General features: G+C 38.7%; 1 protein-coding gene across 1 annotated transcript; it reads right to left on the bottom strand.

Annotated features, from left to right (window-relative positions):
- Positions 1–17125: 17125 nt before the first annotated feature.
- On the bottom strand, positions 17126–22327 carry LOC139195210 (uncharacterized). The gene is made up of 7 exons (XM_070820362.1): positions 22031–22327; positions 21719–21919; positions 20070–20460; positions 19477–20011; positions 18436–19137; positions 17389–17744; positions 17126–17259 (listed from the first exon to the last, which is right to left on the bottom strand). The coding sequence occupies exons 1-7, from the start codon at positions 22325–22327 to the stop codon at positions 17126–17128; spliced, it is 2616 nt and encodes an 871-aa protein (XP_070676463.1).
- Positions 22328–27057: the final 4730 nt, after the last annotated feature.

Raw genomic sequence — 27057 nt, 5'->3', positions numbered from 1 at the left:
ACCATTAGACATCTATGATGCCTCAGGTCAAAGGACTACTTTGCATATTGCAACTTTCGAGTTCTTACATGACATGTATGTTCGAACTCTCTTTTGATCATTGTTCAGTGTACTCGATTACTCTTTTGAGCACCTATGTGTTTGTCTTAGTGTCCAACACCAAATGACTTGAGACTAGTCATACTCACGCTTGAGTGAACATAACACATACTAACCTTAGCGGATTGTCAATGCCCAATTGGCAATCCTATGGCTAGGAACGTTTTAGGAATGAACATAAGAGAATGGTCTCGATAATCTAACTCACTTAGATCACTTGTCTCTTAGATCAAATACATCCCTAGGATTCCCTTATTGCTTAAACACATGATACAATAAATAGTAATTAACAATAAGCTTTGCCCTTCATTAAACATATAAAAGTTTAATACATTAAGTATTCCAAAAAGCTATTACATCAAATGAGTGGCTTTGTGGGCATACTTCCAACAATCTCCCACTTGCACTCAAAGCCATCCTCCCATGTATCTAATACCCATCTTTTCCATATGACGGTCAAGCTGGATTTGAGACATTGGCTTTGTCAGTGGATCTGCTACGTTATCGGCTGAAGCAACTTTGAGAATGTTGACTTTCCCCTCGGCAGCATATCTTTTAATGATATTAAAGCTCCTGTCAAAATGCTTGTTCTTTTGATGTGCCCTGGGTTCCTTGGCTTGAGCTATCGCCCCACTATTATCACAGTACAAAGTTACTGGTGATGTAATGGTTGGAACCACCCCAAGTTCAGTGATGAACTTCTTCATCCAGAATGCTTCTTTGCCGGCTTCAGCTGCAGCGACATATTCAGCCTCTGTTGTGGAATCAGCAATTACACTCTGTTTCTTGCTCTTCCAACTAACAGCCCCACCATTCAGAGTGAATACATATCCGGAGTTGGAACTTCTATCATCGACGTCAGATTGGAAATCTGCGTCTGTATAGGCTTCCACTCGCAACTCTGCTGCTCTTCCATATACGAGGAACATGTCCTTAGTTCTTCTTAAGTACTTAAGGACCGTCTTGACAGCTGCCCAGTGTTCTGGTCCTGGGTTAGATTGATATCGACTAGTAATGCTCACAGCATATGTGATATCAGGCCTTGTGCATATCATGGCATACATGAGACTCCTTATGGCGGAAGCATAAGGAATCATATTCATTTGCCGTATCTCTTCAGGAGTCTTACGTTTCATGGACTTAGAAAGGTGAATTCCATGTCTCACAGGAAGAAAACATTTCTTAGATTGTTCCATCTGGAACCTACTTAGCACCTTATCAATGTACATAGATTGGGATAATCCAATTAATTTTCTGGATCTATCACGATAAAGCTTTATCCCAAGTACATAAGATGCATCTCCTAAATCTTTCATGTGGAAGGTTTTGGACAACCACACTTTTACAGAAGAAAGTATTGCAGTGTCATTCCCGAATAGTAATATGTCATCTACATATAACACTAGGAATACTACTGCTTCCCCAACGACCTTTTGATAAACACAATTGTCGTCTTCGTTTTGAGTAAAACCAAACGTTTTGATTTCAGTGTCGAAACAAATGTTCCAGCTCCTGGAGGCTTGCTTAAGTCCATAAATGGACCTTTGAAGCTTGCATACCTTAGTCTTTTCAAACTTGGACACGAAACCTTCGGGTTGAGTCATATAGAGCTTTTCCTCTAGGTAGCTGTTTAGAAAGGCCGTCTTCACGTCCATTTGCCAGATTTCATAATCATGGTACGCAGCTATAGCAAGCAAAATCCGAATGGACTTAATCATGGCTACAGGAGAGAAAGTTTCTTCATAGTCAATCCCTTCTCTTTACCTGTAACCCTTAGCTACTAGTCTAGCCTTATAAGTCTCCACGTTCCCATTAATGCCTATCTTCCTCTTGAAGACCCATTTGTTTCCAACAGGTACTATACCTTCTGGAGGGTCTACAAGAGTCCAGACCTGATTTTGATACATGGAATCCATCTCGGATTTCATGGCCTCTTGCCATCTCTTTGAATCAATGTCGGACATTGCTTCAGTGTAGTCCATAGGGTCTTCCTTTGTGTCATTGTCACCTAGAAGGTGCAATTCCGCAAAGTCATTGTCTAAGCTATACATTTTAGGTGGCTTACTAACCCGTTCAGATCTACGTGGAGCTAGGGGTTCAGGAACAGGATTGTCAACTTGTCGAGTTCTTGTTTGTGGTTCATTATTAATCTCATTAATTTCCATCTCTTTGCTTATAGTTCCTTTGAGAACAAATTCGTTCTCTAGAAACTTAGCAGTTCTGGCGACAAAGACTTTCTGGTCGTCTGGATGGTAGAACTCATATCCCATAGTTTCTCTAGGATATCCCACAAAATAGCACCTTACTGATCTCGCTTCGAGCTTAGTAGCTTCAAGCTTCTTGACATATGCTTCACAACCCCAAATCTTAATATGATTAAGACTTGGCTTTCTTCCATGCCATATCTCATAGGGCGTTTGTGAAACTGACTTGGAAGGTACTCTATTAAGCAAGTAAGCTGCTGTATATAGAGCGTATCCCCAGAATGTTACTGGTAGATCAGCGGAACTCATCATAGAACGAACCATGTTCATCAAGGTTCGATTTCTCCTTTCAGAAACTCCATTAAGTTGTGGAGTTCCTGGTGGAGTCCACTGTGATATTATTCCACACTCTTTGAGATAATCTAGGAACTCATTACTCAGATATTCACCCCCTCGATCCGATCTTAGGATCTTTATCTATTTCCCAGTTTGCTTTCCAACTTCATTCTTGAATTCCTTGAACCTTTCAAAGGATTCTGACTTGTACTTCATAAGATACACATAGCCAAACCGAGAGTGATCGTCGGTGAATGTGATATAGTAGGAGAAGCCTCCTCTCGACGTAGTAGACATAGGTCCACATACGTCAGTGTGGATTAACCCTAGAATTTCAGTGGCACGCTCTCCTTTTCCAGTAAATGGAGATTTGGTCATCTTCCCTTTCAAGCAACATTCACAAGTACCCATATGGTCATTACCTAATGGGCAGATATATCCGTCTTTCGACATCTTGTGAATCTTATCAAGGTTCACATGTCCAAGTTTAAGATGCCACATCTTTTCTTGGTTAACTTCTTCTCTAGCCCTTTTGGGTTTTGAGGTATTCCCGCTTGCAATACAGTGCATCCCACTATTCGTCTCTAGGTGAAAAAGTCCCTCTATCATATTACCATGAGAGATAATACGACCATTCAAGTATAAAGTGCAACTCATTTTGTCAAACAATACTGAGTGCCCACCTCGTAAAAGCTTAGAGATGGAAATCAAATTCTTTATACATGAAGGAAAATATAAACAATTTTTAAGTTCCAGGACTTCCCCAGAGGGTAGGTTAAGCATGTAGGTGCCTATTGCTTTTGCAGAGATTTTAGTGCCGTTCCCAACTCGCACAACCATCTCCCCATTGCGCAGTGACTTGCTCCCCGCTAGTCCCTGCATCGTATAACAGATATGTTGACTAGCGCCTGAATCAAATATCCAGGAATTGGAGCTCACTGTAAAAGCCCTCTCTATGACAGAAATAGTCTCTTCAAAAGTTCGTGTCATAAGGCTCGCAATGCGCACCTTGTATTTCTTCTTCCAACGTTCATCCTTTCCACAATGAAAGCATGTTCCTTTGGTTTTCTTTGCCTTCTTCTTATGCAACCTTTTCCTTGTGATTGCATTCTCACTCCCACTGTCCCTTTTGAAACCTTTTTCAAATTTACAGCACATGTCAATCATCTCGTTTAAAGCATGATCGAATATATTCACTTTATAGTTTACAATAAACTTAGTGAAATCATCCGAGAGAGATGCAACGAAAAAGTCTTGGGTCATTTTCCCATCGATGGAAGTTCCTAAACTTTTAAGATCTTTAAATATCTTTTCCATCTTTTGTCCATGTTTATGGACCGATGTCCCCTTTGCCATTTTGGCATTCATTAGACTACAAACATTTGAGAATCGTACATTACTAGTCTCAATGTCATGCATCTTATGCAAACTTTCAACCATGGCACAAGAAGTATCCATGTGCTTATGTAGCTTCATAAGCTCCTCACTAAGTGAAGTAAGGATTAAGCATTTGGCTTGTAAATCATCCTCATAGTGTCTAACATTATTTTGACACTCCTCCTTTGAAGCTAGTTTCGTAGGAGGTATATGAGGAGGGGATTGCTTAAGCACATACAATATGTCTTTCACCTTTGAGACATTCTCAATGTGGCGATACCAAGCAAGGAAACGTTGGCCCTTAAGGCCCTTTTTGTCAAGTATAATGGTGGGTATAATTTTAGGCATGTCGTTAACTACATAACATAATAGAAATCGTATTAGATTGTTTGTTTAAAACTATTTGATTGGGTCTTTGAATCAAATAGTACCACCCACTATTTTTGGAAAACTCCACATCCCTCAATAGAATTCGAGAGTTATATTGAACTCTTAGCGGGGTATGGGAGACTCACCATTACCAAGCCCATCTCACAATGATACGATGTTGGTTAGCAAAAATAATGATGAGAGAATAACGCATTATTCATTTACAACCTTTTGTAATTACCCATCCGTTTGGCCTCTAGAGAATGTTGCCTCACGATGATACGATGTCGGCTCCATTGCACTTAGTTTAAGTTATTCCCACCATGCTTAGTTTGTGAAGGGGTTCAAGAATAGCCTCACGATGATACGATGTCGGCTATCCTCGTTGCCTACACTCACCTCATCATATGTTTATGGACTCCTCCTGGATGTAAGCACATACTTTGAACTCCCCCATGATAGGGTGAAGCCGGTGCATGAGTCACAAACGATTGGAGCCCACCACGGTGGAAGGCCTACGAAGAGATGTTCAAAACATCTCTCACTTATCAACTTAATATTCGTTTGTCAAGGGAGTAGTTTTGGGCTACATCAAAATCATTTTAATCATATTAAAAGAACTTGGGCCTATCATAACCATTGGTCCAAGTTAATATGAATTAGTAGCATATAATACTCTCACTGTTTCGTTGAAACAAGCGAGACTATATGGAACTACTAACGAACGCATTGCATCCTCATATGGACTATATAGTCATATTAGGTTTTAGGATGATTATGAACCGTTTAATTTGATCCAACACGAGCCTTGTGTTGGACCTTGGGTTTAAGGTAGATAGTTGTTGATTTTAGTTACGCGTTTAATCCAATTAAACCGTTATTTCCTATTGGGCGTTGGACCCAACTATTCCATTTTGCATACAAATAAACAAAAAGGAATACATGAAATAATAAGAAGGGCTTATGCCCTTTTACAACACAAATGATGGACTTATGTCCATTTACAACAAATTGAATTAATCAAATTACATTCAATATCTACACTACCAAACCCAAACATTCATAATGTAAAGCGGCCAATCACATAGCTCAATTATAGAGGCCTTTGGTTCATAATCACCATTTTCTTAATTAATCACATTAACTAAGAAAGCAACTTAAACAATTGGTTTTTGGATCCATAGAATTGATTTAAATGGAACTAAATGAAATGAAAATCCAATTCTCATTAAAGAGACAAAACAATTTTGTTCTCATCCTTTTGGGCCAAAAGGAAACTATGACCACAACAATTGGGCCATAATGCAAATACAAAAACTTTTGGGGTCACTTTGTAAAAACACAATAGTCCACAACTTCATGTAATTACAACTAGATCCCAAAATTTTAATAATGTAAAAACATCATTAAAGGATCAAAACAATTTGTCCTTTAGAGTTTTTGGGCCTTAACGTAAAAACGTAAACTTTTGGGCCAAAGTGCAAAAACACAAAAATATCAAAACTTTATGTAATTGCATAAAAGGCCCCAAAAGTACCCCCACTAGGGGTCGCCGGTTTTTGGAGTGTGAAAGAGTGTGAAAGGGATTTTATGCAATTTGATTTTGGTGGGTGAGGTAAAGGTGAAATTGATGGTTTGTAAGAAAATGTTTTGTAAAACATTAATGAGTTTAGACAAACATTAAAGCCAAAATTAATGCTTCACCAATAACTATCACCCATCAAAATTAAACCAAAACTTTATGAAAAACATAAAACTTTTGAATCAAAACTTCAAACATATTTGTTCTTGGCAAGAACTTCAAGAACATTGAAGAACACCATGAAAACTCATAATAGCTCCATGAATGTTTTCACTCACCAAAATTCAATTTTTCACCACTCAAAAGAGGGCTAATATCCTAGGGTACTTAGGGGTTCCAAAAGTCATCTTAAAACCATTTTAACAAGACAAACATGAACCCAAAAAATCACCCTAAGGATTTGGCCGAAATTCCCAAAATACTTAGCACCAAATTTTAGTTCCAATATTCATGCTTAAATGAAATACATCTACAACATTTGAGATGCTAAATTTTCTTGCAAAATTTATATATTCAAAAGCAAGAACAAAGCTTGTAACATTTACAACATTTAAATCATAAATCATGAAAATCACAAAACCCAAAAGGATTCACCATAAACTAGGCCTAGGCTCTGATACCACTTGAAGGAAAAATTTTGTCCTAGCTAAGAACAAGTAAGAACATTTGAGTAGGCATTCATTAAAAAACAATTCATAAAACCCATGACTTTCAAAGCCTAGTATATGGTGAACCAAAAGACTCTTTAACAACATTAAAGAGAAGTAAAGATTTCGAGTTTCTTTACCCTTGAAGCTCATCCTTGTTTACACAAGGGATTCACCCAAGTGGAGGGCCTTCAAGTCACCTCCTAGCTCCTTGGATATTGCTTGTGATTTCCTTCTCCTTTTGTGCTCCTTTGGACTTTGTGGATGTAAGGAAATGATCTCCAAAACACCAAAAGTTTGGTGTCTCTAAGTCTCCACACCAAGGGTTAAGTGTGAAGATGAAATGGATGACTCAGGGAAGAAGAGATTGCTAGATTAATCTCCCTAAGTGGCCGGCCTCTTTGTAGAGAGAAAGAGAGAAAATGTTTCACCTCTTTGCCTCAAAGAAAACCCTAATTAGAAAATAGCTATAAAGTTGCTTTTATAACACTTTTCTTTGGTGAGTGGCAAACTTGCAATTAAGCAAACTTTCACCATCTCCTTACCATGGCCGGCCTGTATGTTGTGATTGGGCTTATTGCCCATTTTGTTTTAGTTGTCATACAACTTAAACATAATGGGCCTTATGGACCAAAACACTTTTGGGCCCCGAAACCCAAAACTAACTTAAAAGCCCAATACGAACCTTTCGTATAATTAATTAACTAATTAATTAATCTTGACCATTCTTCAATTAAACCATTTAATTGCATATCCATTTCATTTAATTTCTTCACTATCGCCCTTACTCGGTGTACGATCCATTATGTTCCAATTAGCGAGGTAGTGGGCGATTGTTACTCTTAACGATCGATTGTGAATTGAAACCACATTTCAATTCTCCCTTTATGATTAGTGTTTGTTAGTCATTAGGGCTTCCACAAACCATGAGTGACACCTAGCAGTATGTCATGGTTACCCAAGCTAAGTAGAATTGGTTGGAGAACCTATCCAGTTACAACTACAATGCAATACGGTCATTCTCTAATACAATACTCTTAATCACATTGTTTAAGTGATAGTTTGTTTCATGTCTACTATCCAATGTGATACATATCTATATGATTCCCTTGAATATGATTTGGAACAAACTTCCTAAGTCATATTCATATGCTTTGGCCAAAGACTTTAGAATCATATCTTAGAGTATTCTCCTTCCACCATGGAAGGTTAGAGATCCCTTGTTGTGCATTCATATGCCTACACGACTAGATAGCTTGACCCCAACAATGCCGTGGACACTCGGATGGAATGCCGTTGATATGATCAAAGATCAAGAACCTAACCATTAGACATCTATGATGCCTCGGGTCAAAGGACTACTTTGCATATTGCAACTTTCGAGTTCTTACATGACATGTATGTTCGAACTCTCTTTTGATCGTTGTTCAGTGTACTGGATTACTCTTTCGAGCACCTATGTGTTTGTCTTAGTGTCCAACACCAAATGACTTGAGACTAGTCATACTCACACTTGAGTCAACATAACACATACTAACCTTAGCGGATTGTCAATGCCCAATTGGCAATCCTATGGCTAGGAACGTTTTAGGAATGAACATAAGAGAATGGTCTCGATAATCTAACTCACTTAGATCACTTGTCTCTTAGATCAAATACATCCCTAGGATTCCCTTATTGCTTAAACACATGATACAATAAATAGTGATTAACAATAAGCTTTGCCCTTCATTAAACATATAAAAGTTTAATACATTAAGTATTCCAAAAAGCTATTACATCAAATGAGTGGCTTTGTGGGCATACTTCCAACACAAAGATACCAACCAAAACCTCGGTCCGCAATTGGTTGAAGGGTTTTGAGGTTGACCGTACGGTTTGTACGGAAATGGAAGGAAATCCGAGAGGGAGAAAGAGAAAGGGTCAACGGGTGTGTTTGTGTGGGTGTGTGTGTGGTCCAGTTTGGCTCACCAACCAAAAACAAAAGTAAACTTTGTCCTAATTGGGTCCAAACAATTAGGACTTAAGATAATTGGCCAATTTCACACACTTACAATCCAACGCTCAAGGGCAAAATTAACATTTCACGCCATCGATAAAAATAATTTGGGACTGGTTGTCACAATCTACCCCCCTTAAGGAAATTTCGTCCTCGAAATTTATACACAACAATACATCCACTAATAACCATCAAACAATCGTGGATACATCTCTCTCATATGATCTTCTGTCTCCCAAGTAGCCTCTTTCACTGAATGATTTCTCCATAGAACTTTCACCAGGTGCACGGTTTTAATTCTCATAATTTTATCTTTCCAATCCAAAATAGTCACTGGCTCCTCGTCGTGAGTCAAATTCAGATTAATTTTCAATGGTTGAGGAGGTATCACATACGAAGGCTCTAAGACATAATGTCGAAGCATAGAAACATGAAACACATCGTGCACCTTAGACAATTCTGGTGGCAATTCAAGCATGTAAGCAACTTCACCGACTCGCTCGATGATCCGATACGGTTCGATGTACCTAGGACTAGCTTACCTTTCTTCTCGAACCGTACAATACCTCTCCACAGTGATAACTTCAAAAATACCCAATCACCAACTTTATATACTCTATCAATAGCATGCTTATCTGCTAGACTCTTCTGACGATCCTAGGTCATTTTCAGGTTAGATTTAATCACCTGAATATTCTGAGTAGTTTCATCCACAATCTCTGGGCCCACCAAAACTCTTTTACCAACTTCTGACTAGCATAATGGCGTTCGACAAGACTTGCCATAGAGTGCCTCAAAAGGTGCCATACCAATACTCGAATGGTAACTGTTATTGTAGGTGAATTCCATCAAATCCAAACAATCTTGCCAACCATCGCCAAACTGCAGCACTAAAGATCTCAGCATATCCTCTAACGTCTGAATAGTCCTCTAAGATTGCCCATCTATCTGAGGATGATATGCCGTACTATAAAGTAATCTCGTACCAAGAGCTTCCTGGAACGCTACCCAGAACTTAGAAGTGAATCTAGAATCCCGATCCGAGATAATATCAACTGGAACACCATGGTACTTCACAATCTTCGATATGAATAACTTAGATAATATCAACTGGAACACCATGGTACTTCACAATCTTCGATATGAATAACTTAGCTAATCGGCTTAATGAGTATTTTTCCCTCACTAGAATAAAGTGTGCTGACTTAGTTAGCCGATCAACTATCACCCAAATTCCATCATAACCATTCTATGTACGAGGAAGCTTATACACAAAATCCATGGTAATATTTTCCCATTTCCACTGTGGAACGAGAAGTGGTTGCATCAACCCAAACGGCTTCTTCGTTTCAGCTTTAACCTGCTGGCAAATGGCACACCTACCACATACTTAGCAATTTCTCTTTTCATACCCGGCCAATAATAAAATGGTCGAATGGTATGATACATCTTGGTACCTCCTAAATGCATTGCATATGCATAAATATGCGCTTCATCAATGATTTCTTTCTTTAACTTTGCATTATTTGACACATACATTCTATTCTCTTGCATAAGCATGCCATCAATTTCTCAAATTCTGAAATCTTTCTTCTTGCCTGAATTATTTCCTGGGTCTCTTCATCATCCATCTAAGCCTCGAGTACTCGATCAATTAATATGGGCCTGACCTGGAAATTAGCTAATAAAGCTTCCTCTTTATCTTCCAATCCTAACCTCACTCCAATGGACCTCAAATCTGCTAGAAGAGGAACATGACAAGCATAAACGACATTAAACCTAACTTGAGTCTTCCTACTAAGTACATCTGCTACCACATTTGCACAACCATGGTGATACTCAATCGTGCAATCATAATCACTTAGTAATTCTATCCATCTTCGTTGGAGAAGATTAAGGTCTCTCTAGTTAAAAAGATACTGAAGACTCTTATGATCTGTGAAGATCTTACATTTCTCACCATAAAGGTAATGTCTCCAAATCTTCAAAGCAAAGATGATCACCGCTAGTTTAAGATCATGAGTAGGATAATTCATCTCATGAGGTTTCAATTAGTGTGATGCATAAGCAATCACCCTACCTTGCTGCATTAATCCACAACCCAAACCATTCAATGAAGCATCATTGTAGACTTCAAAATCACCACTATCATTAGGAAGCGTTAAAACAGGTGCATGAGTGAGACAATACTTTAACTGCTGAAAACTTTATTCATAATTATCATCCCACTCAAACTTAACATCCTTCCTGGTTAACCTCGTCAAGGGTAATGCAATAACTAAGAAATCTTTAACGAATCGTCTGTAATAGCTTGCTAAGCCCAGAAAACTCCGTACCTCAGTGACGGTTCGTGGTTGTTCCCAATTCTCCACAACTGCTATCTTTTGAGGATCCACTCGAATACCTTGAGCTAATATAACATGTCCCAAAAATGCCACTTGGTTTAACCAGAATTGGCATTTGCTAAACTTAGCATACAACTGGTGTTCCCTCAATCTCTTCAACACCAAAGTAAGATGTCGAACATGCTCTGTTTTAGACTTAGAGTAAACCAGAATATCGTCAATGAAAACAATGACAAACCTGTCTAGATATGGTTGGAATACTCGATTCATTAGATCCATAAAAGCTGCTAGAGCATTAGTCAACCCGAATGGCATCACAAGAAACTCATAATGACCATATTGAGTCCTGAATGCTGTTTTCGAGACATCTTCACTTTTAATCTTCAATTGGTAGTAACCAGACCTCAAATCAATCTTAGAAAACACCAGTGTTCTAAAAATCGCCTTGGGCGGCACCTAGGCGATCAGCGGTGGTCTCCCGATCTAATTTGGGGGAAATCGTTGCAAAAGTCGATAGGTATCTAGGTGGTTGCCTAGGCGCTCAAGGCAATGCTAGGTGGTGCTCAAGGCGGTTTGAAATTCTTGCCAGCGTTGAAGGCTTTACAGCTATTACTGTTTCGAACCCTCATCGGATCTACAACTCTAACTCTTGCATTTGCATCAAAACTCCCATCTGCGTCCGCATTTGAACATAGCCATGGTTGCTTTGCTAGAGGTTTCTGGAAAAAGAAAGAGAGAGAGAGAGAGAGAGAGAGAGAGAGAGAGAGATGGCCATGGTTGCTTTGCTAGAGGTTTATGAAAAAAGAACGAGAGAGAGAGAGAGAGAGAGAGAGAGAGAGAGAGATGGCCATGGTTGCTTTGCTAGAGGTTTCTGGAAGAAAAAAAAAGAGATAGATGGAGGGAGAGAGATTTCTAGGATTTTGTGTTTCAAGGGCTGATAGGAAATAAGAGAGAGAGAGAGACTTATGGGATTGTAGACATCGAAATTTCGGTAAAATAAATGTTGATCAATAATTAAAATTTCAATGTTTATGTGTCACATAAATTTTACACATAGCATGTGACTAAACGAAAAATCAAAATAAATCGGAAAAGTCATCAAACAGGACACGTGTCAACACCTGGCAGAAATGATTTATTTCATCTGATTATTTAAATCCAAAAAAATCAAGTTTTGGAATTCTATAAATAGGAGGCCAAGGCATTCATTTTTGGACACCAATTGATAACCAATTCACCTTACACCACAACCTTGAAGCTTTGAAACTCTAAAGCTCCCAAGCAAATCCTGAAGGATCAAGAAAGCTCTCTTCGTTCTTCGTCAAATCCTCATTCAAAAGCAAGCCCCAACGGTCCTTGAAGAATTTCCACTAATTCAAGATCAAGCCCTCCCCCACGGCCCTTGAAGAAAGTGTTCATCATTCAGCATTCGTTCATCCCTAGATCAAGCCCCGACGGCCCTTTGGATCAACGACGTCAACAAATCCGCACAACTGTTTATCCCAAGATCAAGCCCCGATGGCCCTTTGGATCAACAACATCAAATCCGCCCATTACAAAGATAGAATCAGAGGCTAAATTTGTAGAAGAGATTGTAACCCCTAAATCATCAATACAAATATTATTTTGTACACGTGTTTCTTGTCTCGTTCATCGCAGGAATTTCCGTGTTTACAGGGATACGAAAAAGAAGAAATAAAGTGGAGGAAGAAGAAGTGAGACGGGAGGAAGAGGATACAAAAAAGAAACCCCAAATAAAGCTTTCCGCTTTCCAATGCGTCAAATGTGTTGGTGTGTGTTGATTTTGAAAATTTTACACTATTTTATGTCTGATATAGGATTGGGAGTCTTAATTTGGGACCTTGGGTTATGTGAGGGAAGTGAGGTGGAGGGGTGACCATGTGGTTTAAAGAAAATGTTAAACACTAATTTCATTCAAAATATCTTATATTTATTATTTTATTTTTTTAAATTAAATTGTTTTATTTGGGAAATCCATCTTTGAGACCTTGAAAGTCTCTCTAAAGATCGGATCATGCTATATACTTGAAACTCTAACGTCACATATACTATTTTTTTGTAAAAAAAATAACATATTTTTCATGTCTTTCTTATATTTTACTTAGTAAATGTAATTAACTTATATAATATATAATTAAAATTTCTTAAATCCGCTTAGTCCACCTAGGCACCTAGGCTTTAGGCTCCAATCCACCGCCTGACTAGCGCCTAGCGTCTTTTAGAACCTTATTTTTTTTGCACTTTATCATTCTTTTATTATCTTATCCATGAATTTCATACAAGTATAATTTTTTGTAAGTGTCAATATGCACTTATTTACAAGATATACAAGCAATTTACCTAAATCTGACTAGGCCGCCTAGGCGTCCGCCTAGACCCTGCCTAGCCATCTAGGCACTAGGCGCCAGCCCGCTGCCCGACTAGCGCCTTGCATTTTTTAGAACCTTGGAAAACACATAGGCACCTCGGAGCTGATCAAATAAATCATCTATACACAGTAATGGATAATGGTTCTTAATCGTTACCCGATTTAATTGCCTGTAATCAATGCATAACCTTAAAGTCCCGTCTTTCTTCCTCACGAATAAAACTGAAGCTCCCTAGGGTGAAGTACTAGGCTGAATAAAACCTTTATCCACTAATTCCTGCAACTGAACTTTCAATTCCCTCAATTCAACAGGAGGCATTCTATAAGGAGTCAAAGATATAAGATCCGTACCTATAAGCAAATCAATAGTGAACTCTACGTCTCTATCTGGCGGTAATTAGGGAATACATCCAGAAAATACCTGACCACATGTACATCTTCCACACTACTAGGAGCATTATCATTCAACACCATATGAGCCAAATATCCCTGACAACCTTTTGTTAACAACCTTTTCGCTCTCACAGCCGAAATAACGCCATGCCTCACCCCACTACGCTCGCCTACAAAAGTAACCTCAGGTAATCCAGGATGATGAAAAGTGACTGTCCTAGTAGAGATCAACCAATGGTTTTAATTCTTCCCGGCTTTCTATAGCAATCTATCTTGTCATGATTGTAGTGTAACCAATCGGTGCCCAAAATCACATCAAAATCAACAATGTCTAACAAAATAAGGTTAGCTGGCATAACTACATCCTTTACCATCACAGGACATCCTGGATATACCTGATCAACATAACATCTCTCCCCTCTAGGCATAGAAAACTCTAAATCATATCCTAGAGGTGTAGGATGAGGTTTCGTCTGATGTGAAAATTGACTTGACACACAAATTAAACCCTATTTTTGACAATTGTAGTAAAGATGTAAGTAGGGATCGTTCTAGACCGGGGATTAACTAGGGATGCTAACCAACACAAATAAGACTCAAAAACACTAAACTAGACTCTATAAACTTAAAACTGACTTAAATGACTCAAAACAGCAACAAACCATCAAAAAGACTCAATTCTAGACCTAACAAGTGATTTTGAGGAAAATAAACATAACTTGACTCAAAAGATTAAAAGAAAACATATTATGACTCAACTAACAAGACTTAATGAACGGGGGATTGTTTTTGATGAATTTAAAACTTAAAACATAAACTTTGCATAAAACACTTTATAAAAACGAATTTGGTGAATTGAAAAGGGTGAAAGGCTAGTTAGAGGGTCCTTCTCCACACATGACATATGCATACAAACCAATTTCCAGTTATTATTCCTTTGGACTATGAATGACAACACCCCAAGTTAACCATGATAGAACAAATTAACCATCAGATTTTCCTTAATTCTTTGAATTGGATGGAATACACATCGCAACCAAATTATCCTTATCAAGTTCCCTAACTATGAAAAACATGATAGAAAGACATATCGAAGGTCATTAAGTTCTTTGAAAACCATAAGCATTGACGAGGCATTCGTAACTATGAAAAGCATGATACTCCTGCCAAGGATTCACTTAACACAATCATGACTAGTGACTTCCACTACTTGTGAATATAAGTTCATAACGATTAGGTGAAACTCCCTTATGCTCTAGCATCAAATTCATGCATGCAAATTAAGTGTCGACCCTAAGTCCACATACATAAATAAGTTTTGATAACTCAGATAAGCAAATCACATTCAAGACTCAAGAAACAATAACTGGATGTAATCAATTCATATAAAACATATAATCATGGCTTCAAATTCACCTCCAACTATAAAGAAATTAGTTCCACATGTCTTTAGAAACTAAAAACAACATTAAAACCAACATTGAAACAAATCTAAGGGTAGAAAGAACCAGGAATGTCCCAACAACTCCAATGGAAAATTTCGAACTCTCCTTGGATTGCAAGCCACGGCACAAAGCTCCTTCTTTCTCCTTCCTTCCTTGCAAGCACTTAATGAATTTTTGTGTTTTGGCGTGAATTGTACGGTAGATGGTGATGTCGAATTATGTGGGAGGTCGTGCTTTGAAATTGTGGCTGAAAACATGAATTTATAGGCTAAGGTTTTCACAATTTCTTAAGGGAAAAGGCTTAAGGTTATGCGGCACCAATTCCTTGGAGGACAAGGTTAGACACGGCCCAATCCAAGAGGGAAAAGGATTAGGATTTCTAGCAAATTTTAGGGCTTCTAGAAAATGAAAGGTGCGGCATTCTTTTAGGGGTTCTAGAAGGAATGCCTTATGGTAGATTCTTAAGCTTCTAGAAAAGGGGGAGGCGCAACCTTTCTAGGGATTCTAGAAAGGGTGGTGCGGCATAAGTTTAAGGGAAAGGATAGGCCTTCTAGAAATCAGATATTTAGGTCCCCTTGTAGCTGGATTTAAGGTATGATAAGATTAGGATAGGATAAGATAAGATAAGGTTGGATAAGGTTTTGGATAATGTTTCCTTCTTTTGAGCTGATGCCTTATCTTCTTTGTCTTGAATTGATTTTCTTCATATCCTTAGCATATTCCTAGCCTTTTGAACTTCAAAAACGTCCATCCACCTTGCTCTATACATGTGTTATCCATTCTTGGCTCAAAACTGCTCCAAAATGCACTTTCTTGCCAACTTTGTCATTTGGACCTACACACACACGAAAATAGCTAAAAAAACTATATTAAGTAGAAACTAGCTATGAAAATGCAAGAAAACAAGCTAACTAAGTCACATATATATGTTCCTATTAAATTCCTACACACTTAGCTTTTTCTAGTCCTCGGGCAAAATGAAACAAACAAAACATAATCTAGACCTTCCAACATTTGCCCCAGGGATTTCCAATGAAACATGACATGTTAAAAATCACTACTCCCATAGATTTTAGCCATCCCAACCCTCGAGCGCATACTTAATCATAGTCACCACTCACTAGCTCGCATTTAATCAATTTAAAACATGGTTTTGATAGTAGTAACATGCCTTAGAGAATTCCCTCAATTTCTCACTGGATATACTCTCTATTTTCACACATATTTTCTAACTACACTCCCTATACTAGGTATATGTGAGAAGATTGATGTAAACATGTAGACTAACACTCACATATGTTTATAATCAAAGAAAGCACTTTCTGGAATTATTAACGCTTGTATATATATGATCTCATGAACGGAATGACACTACTTAGACGCGAGAACCAGGGATACCATATGCTCATACCAATCCCAAACTCCATAGATTGAAACATATAACAACCAAGATAGAAGTATGAGGGTTGTAACGGGGCTAAGGGTATTGGCTAACAAAGAAAGGTTAAGGATAAACAAAGGTTCTTAAAGCAATAGTAAGCAAAAATAATGAAATCAACACTTAGAATTCTTTTGAATGCAGCAACTAACTTTAAACATAAGGGAGATTCACAAAACACTTAGGAAACACTTCAAAACACACTAAAGTGGATAGGTGATAAAAACCCACGAATTTTCAACAAAAACACTTGGTTACCCCCCCCCCCCCACACTTAAACCAAACATTGTCCTCAATGTTTTAAACATAAACTCACACATAAGTAAGCAAACGACACAACTAACAAACATGACAAGCATGGCAAAGTAAAAGCAATAAAAACTAGGGTTTAGGAACACAAATCTGGTTGTGATGCCGGAGCTTCCTAGTTCTTCTTTATTTGCATGGGTTGCCTCCCAAGAAGCGATTGCTTTAACATCTTCTAGCCGGACGATACCTTCTTTTAAGCTTCATTGGAGCCCACGGCCTGGAGGGGTATGTCCTCCACGACATGCTCCTCAAAGTGGTCATAATATGGCTTCAAACGATGTCCATTCACTTTGAAATCTTTTCCGATCTTTAAACTTTGAATTTGGACTGCACCATAAGGAAAAACATTAGTAACAACAAACAGGCCCATCCATTTAGAACATAACTTACTTGGAAACAATTGAAGGCAGGAATTGAAGAGTAACACTTTTTGCCCTACGACAAACGTCATGGTACGAATCATCTTGTCATGGAATGCCTTCGACTTCTCTTTGTAAATAAGAGCATTCTTGTACTCCTCGTTCTGAATCTCTTCAAGTTCATTCAATTGAAGCTTCCTATGAATTCCAGTGGCATCAAGGTCCAAATTGAACGTTTTAATGGCTCGATGTGCTTTGTGCTCCAATTCAACCGGAAGATGGCATGGTTTCCCATAGATGAGCTGAAATTGGGACATTCCAATTGGTGTTTTGTAGGCCGTACGATATGCCCACAATGCATCATTCAAGTGCAAGCTCCAATCTTTCCGGTTTGACCCAACGGTTTTGTCCAAAATCTGCTTGAGCTCCCGATTAGAAACCTCGGCTTGCCAACTTGTTTAAGGATGATAAGGTGTTGCCACCTTATGCGTGATGTTATACTTCTTGAGCAGCGCCTCAATGGATCGATTGCAAAAATGGGAACCTCATCACTTATAAGAACTCTTGGCATTCCAAATTTAGCAAATATGTTAGTTTTCACAAAATCTGCAACTACTTTGGAATCATTAGTACGGGTGGCTTTTGCTTCCACCCATTTCGAAACATAATCAACCGCAAGTAAAATATAAAGAAAACCATGAGATGAAGGGAAAGGACCCATGAAATGAATGCCCCAAACATCAAAAATTTCAACACAAAATATAGGGGCCTACGGCATTTGGTCCTTTGAACCAATGTTTCCACTTCTTTGACAACGATCACATGTTATGCAAAAAGTTCTAGCATCTTTAAAGATAGTAGGCCAATAAAAGCCACATTCAAGTACTTTCTGTGTAGTCCTTTGAGTGCCGAAGTGACCTCCACATGCATAAGCGTGACAAAAAGTTAAAATTGAATTAAACTCATAATCATGCACACACCTACAAATGATTTGATCAGAGCAATATTTCCACAAATAAGGATCATCCCACACATAAAAATCTGCCTCTTTCTTAAGTATATCACTTTGGTGCTTGTTTAGAGTGCTTGGAACTTGCTTAGTGACCAAATAGTTAACTAAATCGGCATACCATGGCTCACTTACCTCAATGGACAGCAGCTGCTCATCTGGGAACCTCTTGGGATAGGCATGGCATCCTCTTCATGCACCATACGGCTCAAGTGGTCAGCCACCACGTTTTCACTTCCTTTCTTATCCTGGATTTCGATATCGAATTCTTGGAGAAGAAGCATCCAGCGAATAAGCCTTGGTTTGGCCTCCTTCTTCGTAAGTAAGTACTTCAATGCTGCATGATAAGAATGAAACTTATCTAAAGCAAAAACAACAGCAAGAAGTTCTTTTTCCGTCGTAAAGTAGTTCAATTGAGCATCATTCAAGGTCTGAGAGGCATAGTATATGACATGCGGCTGCTTGTCCTTCCTTTGTCCTAAAACAGCCCCTAATGCATAATTGGGAGCATCGCACATGAGCTCAAAAGGAAGGCTCCAATCTGGTAGGACAATGATGGGGGCCGAAGTTAGCATCTCTTTGAGGTGTTTGAAAGCCTTCTCACATTCCTCATCGAACTTGAAAGGCACATCTTTCTGAAGGAGACGGCAAAGGGGGTTGGATATCTTTGAAAAGTCCTTGATGAATCGCCTATAGAATCCTGCATGTCCTAGAAAAGAATGAACCTCTCTAACCGAAGTAGGAGAGGGTAAGTAGCGTACAAGATCTATCTTCGATTTATCAACCTTAATTCCCCTTTCTGAAATGATATGACAAAAAACTATACCTTGTTTTACCCTAAAGTGACATTTTTCCCAATTTAAAACAAGGTCAGTTTCAATGCATCGTTTTAAGATTAATGTGAGATTATCCAAGCAATTATCAAATGAATCACCAAATACACTAAAATCATCCATGAATACCTCAATAATCTTCTCAACGAAATCTGAAAAGATACTTACCATACATCGTTGAAATGTGGCAGGTGCATTGCATAAACCGAATGGCATGCGACGATAGGCAAAGGTACCAAAGGGGCACGTGAAAATGGTATTTTCTTGGTCATCTGGAGCTATGACAATCTGATTATATCCCGAATAACCATCAAGAAAACAAATAAAAGAATGACCGGCTAACCTTTCAAGCATTTGATCAATGAACGGCAAAGGGAAGTGGTCATTCCTTGTGGTGGCGTTGAGCTTCCAATAATCGATGCAAACTCTCCAACCTATTTGGATACGGGTTGGCACAAGGTCATTCTCAGCATTCTTCACCATCGTAACTCCCGATTTCTTTGGAACAACTTGAACCGGCGAAACCCAATGGCTATCCGAGATATGATAAATCATTCCACAATCGAGAAGCTTGATAATTTCCTTCTTCACAACTTCCATCATCAGAGGGATGAGTCGGCGTTGAGCCTCTTGAGTTGGTTTAGCCCCCTCCTTTAGAAGTATGCAATGCATACAAGTTGTAGGGCTAATACTTCTAATGTCAGCCAAAGTCCATCCTATGGTTGTTTTGTGCTCTTTCAACACCCGAATTAGTTTCTTTTCCTCTAATACCGTGAGTGTTGAAGAGATTATAACCAGCAACGTTTCTTTGTCTCCCAAATAGACGTACTTCAAATGACTTGGCAACGGTTTAAATTCAAGAATCGGGGCCTGAATCACTGAAGGTAACAACTTATTAGTAGAAACGGGGAATTGAAATTAGGATTAGAGATTTACCAGGATGTTGTGGCAATGCCCCTAGGGCAGCCACCATCTCACCAATTTCATCATTAGGTACGGCCAGATTGGTTTTTAGGCCCAATCCCTCAATAATTGTTGTTTCAAGGGGATCTTTGTCCAACGAATCAAGATAGTCCTGCGCCAATGAATCAAACACATCAATAGAAAAACAAGAATGAGCATCTTTAGGAAATTTAATAGCTTCAGAAATATTAAAATCAATAATCCCGCCATCAAATTCCATTGTTAAAGTCTCTTTGAACACATCTATCTTAGTGCGGGCTGTTTTCATGAAAGGTCTCCCAATAAGGATTAGCAATGTGGTAGAATGGGCTGAATCTTCCATGTCAAGTATGTAAAAGTCTGCTGGAAATATCAAATTGTTAACCTGCACCAAAACATCTTCCACAACTCCTTTCAGATATGCATTAGAATGATTGGCCAATTGAATAATCACACCATTGTTTTTAAGCTCTCCTAAGTTCATAAATGCATAAATTGAGTAAGGCATGACATTAATCGACGCTCCTAAGTCTAACATAGCATGTTCAAACTTAGTATTGCCAATAACACAAGGAATTGTAAAACTACCCGGATCTTTGCATTTAGGTGGTAGTTTCCTTTGTAACACCGTAGAAACATTCTCGCTTACCTGGACCACTTCTTTGTTCGAAATCCCCTTCCTTGTTATGCAAAGCTCTTTCAAGATTTTGGCATACTTAGGAACTTGCTTGATTGCATCAAGGAGCGGGATATTGACTTAAACTTTCCTAAAGGTTTCCAGAATGTCTTTCTCATTCTCTTCTTTCTTTGATTACCTAAACCTGCTAGGAAAGGGCACATTTAGTGGAATAGAAATAGAATAACTCAAATTTGGACTTACCTTAATGGTTTGGGATGGTTTAGAGGCCTTAAGGGGGGCTGCAGCAAAGGTTAGTCCTCCCTTGTCGTGGCCTTTACTTCTTGTCTTCTTCTTGCAGCATATTTTCATCCTCGTTAAGGCCTTGTTTGGATGGTTTTTGGTGGTTTCCAAGCTCCTTGCCACTTCTCAACGCGATGGCCTTGGCGGATTCAAAGCCTCCATTCGGATTCACAATGGTTGAACTAGGGAGTTTACCTTGTTCTCTAAACTGTCCCATAAACTCTGAAATATGCCCTTTTTGATTCTTCAAGTCGGCCACTTCCTTGGCTTGATTTTGGAATCCATGTGCCAATGTAGTTAGTAATTGAAAAGTTTTACCATTATCAAATAACGAACCTAAGTTTTGTTGTGCAGATTATGGTTGAGGTTGAGATTATGCGAATGGCCTTTGATATATCCTAGGGGGTGGCTGTCGAAATCCTCCTTGTTGAGGTTATTGAGGCTCCCTCCACTTAAAATTTAGGTGATCTCTCCATCCCGGATTGTATTTATTTAAGTATGGATCATTCTTTTGCTGATTTTGGCCTTGATAACCTATGGCATTGGCACTTTCCCATCCTCCATTCTCTATCAATTGAGGGCATTGATCATTGAGATGTCCTTGCATAGAGCACACTCCACACACACTTGGTGTAATTCTTTGCACTTTGCATCATTCGGCAACCTGAGATACAAGCATAGTGAGGTTACCTAATTAAGATTGAATTTCAGCTATGGAACTTACCTCATGGACTTTCTGCCATGGGATGTCTCTTTTTCCAACACCTTCGTATTGTTGTGCATTCAAGGCTCGGTTTGCAATTAAGATCTTGGCAGCCACCTGTGTTTTGTCAACCAAAGCACCCCCTGCCGAGGCATCTAACATTTGTCTCTCAATTAGAAGAAGTCTTTCATAGAAATATTGAATCAAAAGCTCCTCCTTCATCTGGTGTTATGGGCAAGATGCAATTAACGTCTTGAAACGCTCATAATATGTTGGAAACGATTCTCCTTGGTTTTGTTAAATGCCACTAATTTTCTTCCTCAAAAGAATGACTCTTGAAGTTGGGAAGAATTTCTCTAAGAACGCCCCATTCATGTTTTCCCAAGAGGTGACGATTCTAGGTGCTAATTCGTAAAGCCAATCTTTAGCCTTGTCCATAAGAGAGAATGGAAAGGCTTTCATCTTTAGAATATTCCCATCCACGTTGATAGGTGTCATACTTGAGCATACTACTTCAAATTCCTTCAAATGCTTGTTTAGATCTTCCATGGACAACCCATGGTATTTGGGAATATGATGCAACAAGCTTGACTTTAACTTGAACTCATCAATCTTGTCTTGGGCTGCCATAGGGTATTAAATGCAAAGGGGCATGACATTGTCCAACCCCGAGGCTGAAAGTTCTTTGATTGTACAATTGTCTGCTTCCATGACTTGTTCTTTTTCTTGTTCTTCAAATTCAGATTCGATCTCTGAACTTGAACTAGGTGGATTAGGTTCTGGTTGCTTCCTCTTCCTTCTCAAAGTTTGTTCAAAATCGTCGTTGAACTCCAAGATGTTTGCACGAATAGGTAGAGAACTACGAGTCATAAACTAGTAGCTGAAAGGAAGAAACAAACATGACATAAAAACCAAGTATAAGGCACGACAAAGACAACACAAACACACACGCAAAACACTTTGACACTAAAAGAAAACACAAAGAAACAAGACACAGACAAGAGAGATTAGCAAGTTTGCTACTCCCTGGCAACAACGCCAAAATTTGATGTGAAAATTAACTTGACACACAAATTAAACCCTATTTTTGACATTCGTAGTAAAGATGTAAGTAGGGATCGTTCTAGACCGGGGATTAACTAGGGATGCTAATCAACACAAATAAGACTCAGAAACACTAAACTCTCTATAAACTTAATACTAACTTAAATGACTCAAAACAGCAACAAACCATAAAAAAGACTCAATTCTAGACCTAACAAGTGATTTTGACGAAAATAAACTTAACTTGACCCAAAAGATTAAAAGAAAATAGATTATGACTCAACTAACAAGACTTAATGAACGAGTGATTGTTTTTGATGAATTTAAAACTTAAAACAGAAACTTTGCATAAAACACTTTATAAAAACGAATTTGGTGAATTGAAAAGGGTGGAAGGCTAGTTAGAGTTCTCCACACATGACATATGCATACAAACCAATTTCCAATTATTATTCCTTTGGACTATGAATGACAACACCCCAAGTTAACCGCGATAGCACAAATTAACCATCAGATTTTCCTTAATTCATTGAATTGGATCGAATATGCATCATAACCAAATTATCCTTATCAAGTTCCCTAACTATGAAAAACATGATAGAAAGACATATCAAAGGTCACTAAGTTCTTTGAAAGCCATAAGCATTGACGAGGCATTCGTAACTATGAAAAGCATGATACTCCTACCATGGATTCACTTAACACAATCATGACTAGTGACTTTCACTACTTGTGAATATAAGTTCATAACAATAAGGTGAAACTGCCTTATACTCTAGCATCAAATTCATGCATGCAAATTAAGTGTTGACCCTCAATCTACATACATATATAAGTTTATATAACTCAGATAAGCAAAACACATTCAAGACTCAAGAAACAATAACTAGATGTAATCAATTCATATAAAACATATAATCATGGCTTCGAATTCACCTCCAACTATAAAGAAATTAGTTCCACATGTCTTTAGAAACTAAAAACAACATTAAAACCAACATTGAAACAAATATAAGGGTAGAAAGAACCAGGAACATCCCAGCAACTCCAATGGAAAATTTCGAACCCTCCTTGGATTGCAAGCCACGACACAAAGCTCATTCTTTCTCCTTCCTTCCTTGCAAGCACTTGATGAATTTCTATGTTTTGGCATGAATTATATGGTAGATGGTGATGCTGAATTATGTGGGAGGTGGTGCTTCGAAATTGTGGCTGAGAACATGTATTTATAGGCTAAGGTTTTCACAATTTCTTAAGGGAAAAGGCTTAGGGTTATGCAGCATCAATTCCTTGGAGCACAAGGTTAGACACGGCCCAATCCAAGAGGGAAAAGGATTAGGATTTCTAGCAGATTTTAGGGCTTCTAGAAAATGAAAGGTGCTACATTCTTTTAGGGGTTCTAGAAGGAATGTCTTATGGCAGATTCTTAAGCTTCTAGAAAATGAGGAGGCGCCACCTTTCTAGGGATTCTAAAAAGGATGGTGCGGCATAAGTTTAAGGGAAAGGATATGCCTTCTAGAAATCAGATATTTAGGTCCCCTTGTAGCTGGAGTTAAGGTATGATAAGATTAGGATAGGATAAGATAAGATAAGGTTGGATAAGGTTTTGGATAAGGTTTTGGATAATGTTTCCTTCTTTTGAGCTGATTCCTATCTTTTTTGTCTTGAATTGATTTTCTTCATCTCCTTAGCATATTCCTAGCCTTTTGATCTTCAAAAATGTCCATCCACCTTGCTCCATCATGTGTTATCCATTCTTGGCTCAAAACTGCTCTACAATGCTCCAAAATGCACTTTCTTGCCAACTTTGTCATTTGGACCTACAAACACACGAAAATAGCTTAAAACACTATAATAAGTAGAAACTATCTATGAAAATGCAAGAAAACAAGCTAACTAAGTCGCTTAAATATGCTCCTATCAGCGTCACTTGAGCAAATGTATGAGAAACAACAGAATGCGTAGCACCATAATCAATTAATACTCTAGCAAAATGACCAAGAATGTTCAACGTACCCATAATTAAATCAGGATTGTTCTGAGCATCCTGCAGTGTCATATTGTGGATACGTCCCTAAGCCTGCTGTCATCCACCACGACCTCTGTTAGCATGAATACCTCGTTCTTATCTTGGCTGACCAAATTGCCTCGAAGATCCCGCACTGCTAGTAGCAATCTTTACCTGCTGGGGCTGTTCCTCTTAGTACCACTAGGATCTACCTGCTGAATGTGGCTGATATGGCATAGAACCTCCCGGGTACTGTGGGTAACCACCCTGATAATGAGGGTTTTACGAGTACTAATACTGCCCTGTAACATAAAGAGCGACGTCACCCTGATAATGATAAGCACCACCACGACTAGTCTGGGCGTAACCACTAGGTCCTGAAGCTTGCTGGATCGGCACAGGTGGTGGTAATGAAGGCTGTTGTGGCCTCTGCTGATTCTGAGGGCAATGTGCAGCCCTATGCCCTATCTGTCCACAAGTATAACATCCATTGATGCCTCTCCTACACTCTCCAAAATGCCTATTATTACATCTGTGGCATAAAGGAGCACTTGAACCACCAAAATCCCTCTGCCTCTAAAATCTAGGGCCTCCAGAAAATCTACCACCTCTCCTCTGTACATTAGAGCTTAAACCTCCACTAGAAGAGTTAGAACTGACATGACTTCTCTTAAAACTCTGAGTTTTGCGAGGTTTCTGAGATAATTGACCTTTACCTTTATCATCTTTTCTTTGATTTCCATCTTGTTCTTTTTGTTCCTCACTTTCACTGGGCATATTCTCTAAATCCTCAATCCATAGTAAAACCTCATAAAACTCTTGGTAGGTGACACAGGGAGTCGATGTCGCTATAGAACGCCATTTCTTTTTAGTACCCAGCCTAAAGCGACGAAGCATCTTAACCGGATTAGCAGCAACCTCCGGATCATAATGAGAGAAATCAGTAAATCTCCTGTAATATTCATTCACCGTTGTCTTTCCTTGTTTTAGATGTGTAAATTCTTGTTTCTTGCGATCTATATACTCTGGATGAATGAATCTTTTCTGAAACAATTGCTTAAACACTTCCCAATCAACTGCTACTTCTGGTAGCATCTGATAAGACTCATGTCTCCACCAGGATACAGGCTGCTCTCCAAAAAACCAAGTAGTCGTCTTAACCCACCTATCAGGAGGAAGGCTCCCCTGACTCTGTATCACTAGAAAAGTCTTCCCGACATGATTAAGCAACTTCTCCACTCCTTTATGTCCTTTATTACCCATGGAATGATTCAACTTCAGATTATACACAATCTCAAGAGGTGTCATTTGAGGAAGATGGAGCGAAGACTGAATGGCAATAACTATAGCTTCCCCTAACTGAGCAATATCAGGGAAACTAGGCTCAGCTGAGTGACGTGGCTCTCTACGAGGCGACATAGTTCTGAAAGAAGACACCACAATGATTAGAATATTCACGAGATATACATGACTGCTAAACCTAGGCTCTGATACCAAACTGACATACCCAACAGAGATCGAGGCATGTTGGCTATCACATGAGGGTGACGTAGCCATGTGCATTGTGCGGAAGCACTAACAATAATGGAGAATATAAGAACCAACTCAAAAGAGTACTAGCTAAGATAAGTGCTAGGGTAAGAGTGAAAATACAATCAGAGCGTAAGTAGCCTAAGTTCAGTCCATAAAACAAGTACTAATCAAACGACACCCAAAGATGTCATACATTGTGATAGTCTATCAGAACCTCTGTTCAATCCTCGTGAACCACCAACGATCAAGCTTACCTAAAATCTGGAAGGGCGCAAGTGTGAGTGGAAAAAAACAAAGCTTTTCAAAACCATTTCATTTATCAAATGCTCTAACCCCTCGCCGTAAAACATGTATAATTTTCCCAGATATGGAATATAAATATATATATATATTTCAAATCATGCTTCACATATCCATATTCATAAGTATGCCATGCCAAATATATAACAAAATGAGTAACTCAAGTGAAAATAAGTTCATGGAAAACATCATCTTAGCCGGAACCCCTGCAGAGGTTTGTACGGCTTAATTCATAGCTCATTGAACAAATCTAGCCGGAGTCACCAAAGGTGACCTGTACGGCACTATATCTGCACACGTGTCGGAACCACCTGTAGTAGTCTGTACAACAAGATTGGGTGTAATATAGTTATGCTCAATGCTACGCTCTCATGATAGCTATGCGATAAATCACTAATCACCTACGAGTCGAAACCACCTATAGTAGTTTGTACGACAAGACTATGCACCTAAATTGGATCCAATATGAGTATAT

This window comes from Malus domestica, chromosome 01 (genome assembly GCF_042453785.1).
Source record: "Malus domestica chromosome 01, GDT2T_hap1".
Classification (NCBI taxonomy): Eukaryota; Viridiplantae; Streptophyta; class Magnoliopsida; order Rosales; family Rosaceae; genus Malus; species Malus domestica.
The sequence above is the reverse complement of the archived record's forward strand: the minus strand, read 5'-3'. Positions and strand labels throughout refer to the sequence as shown.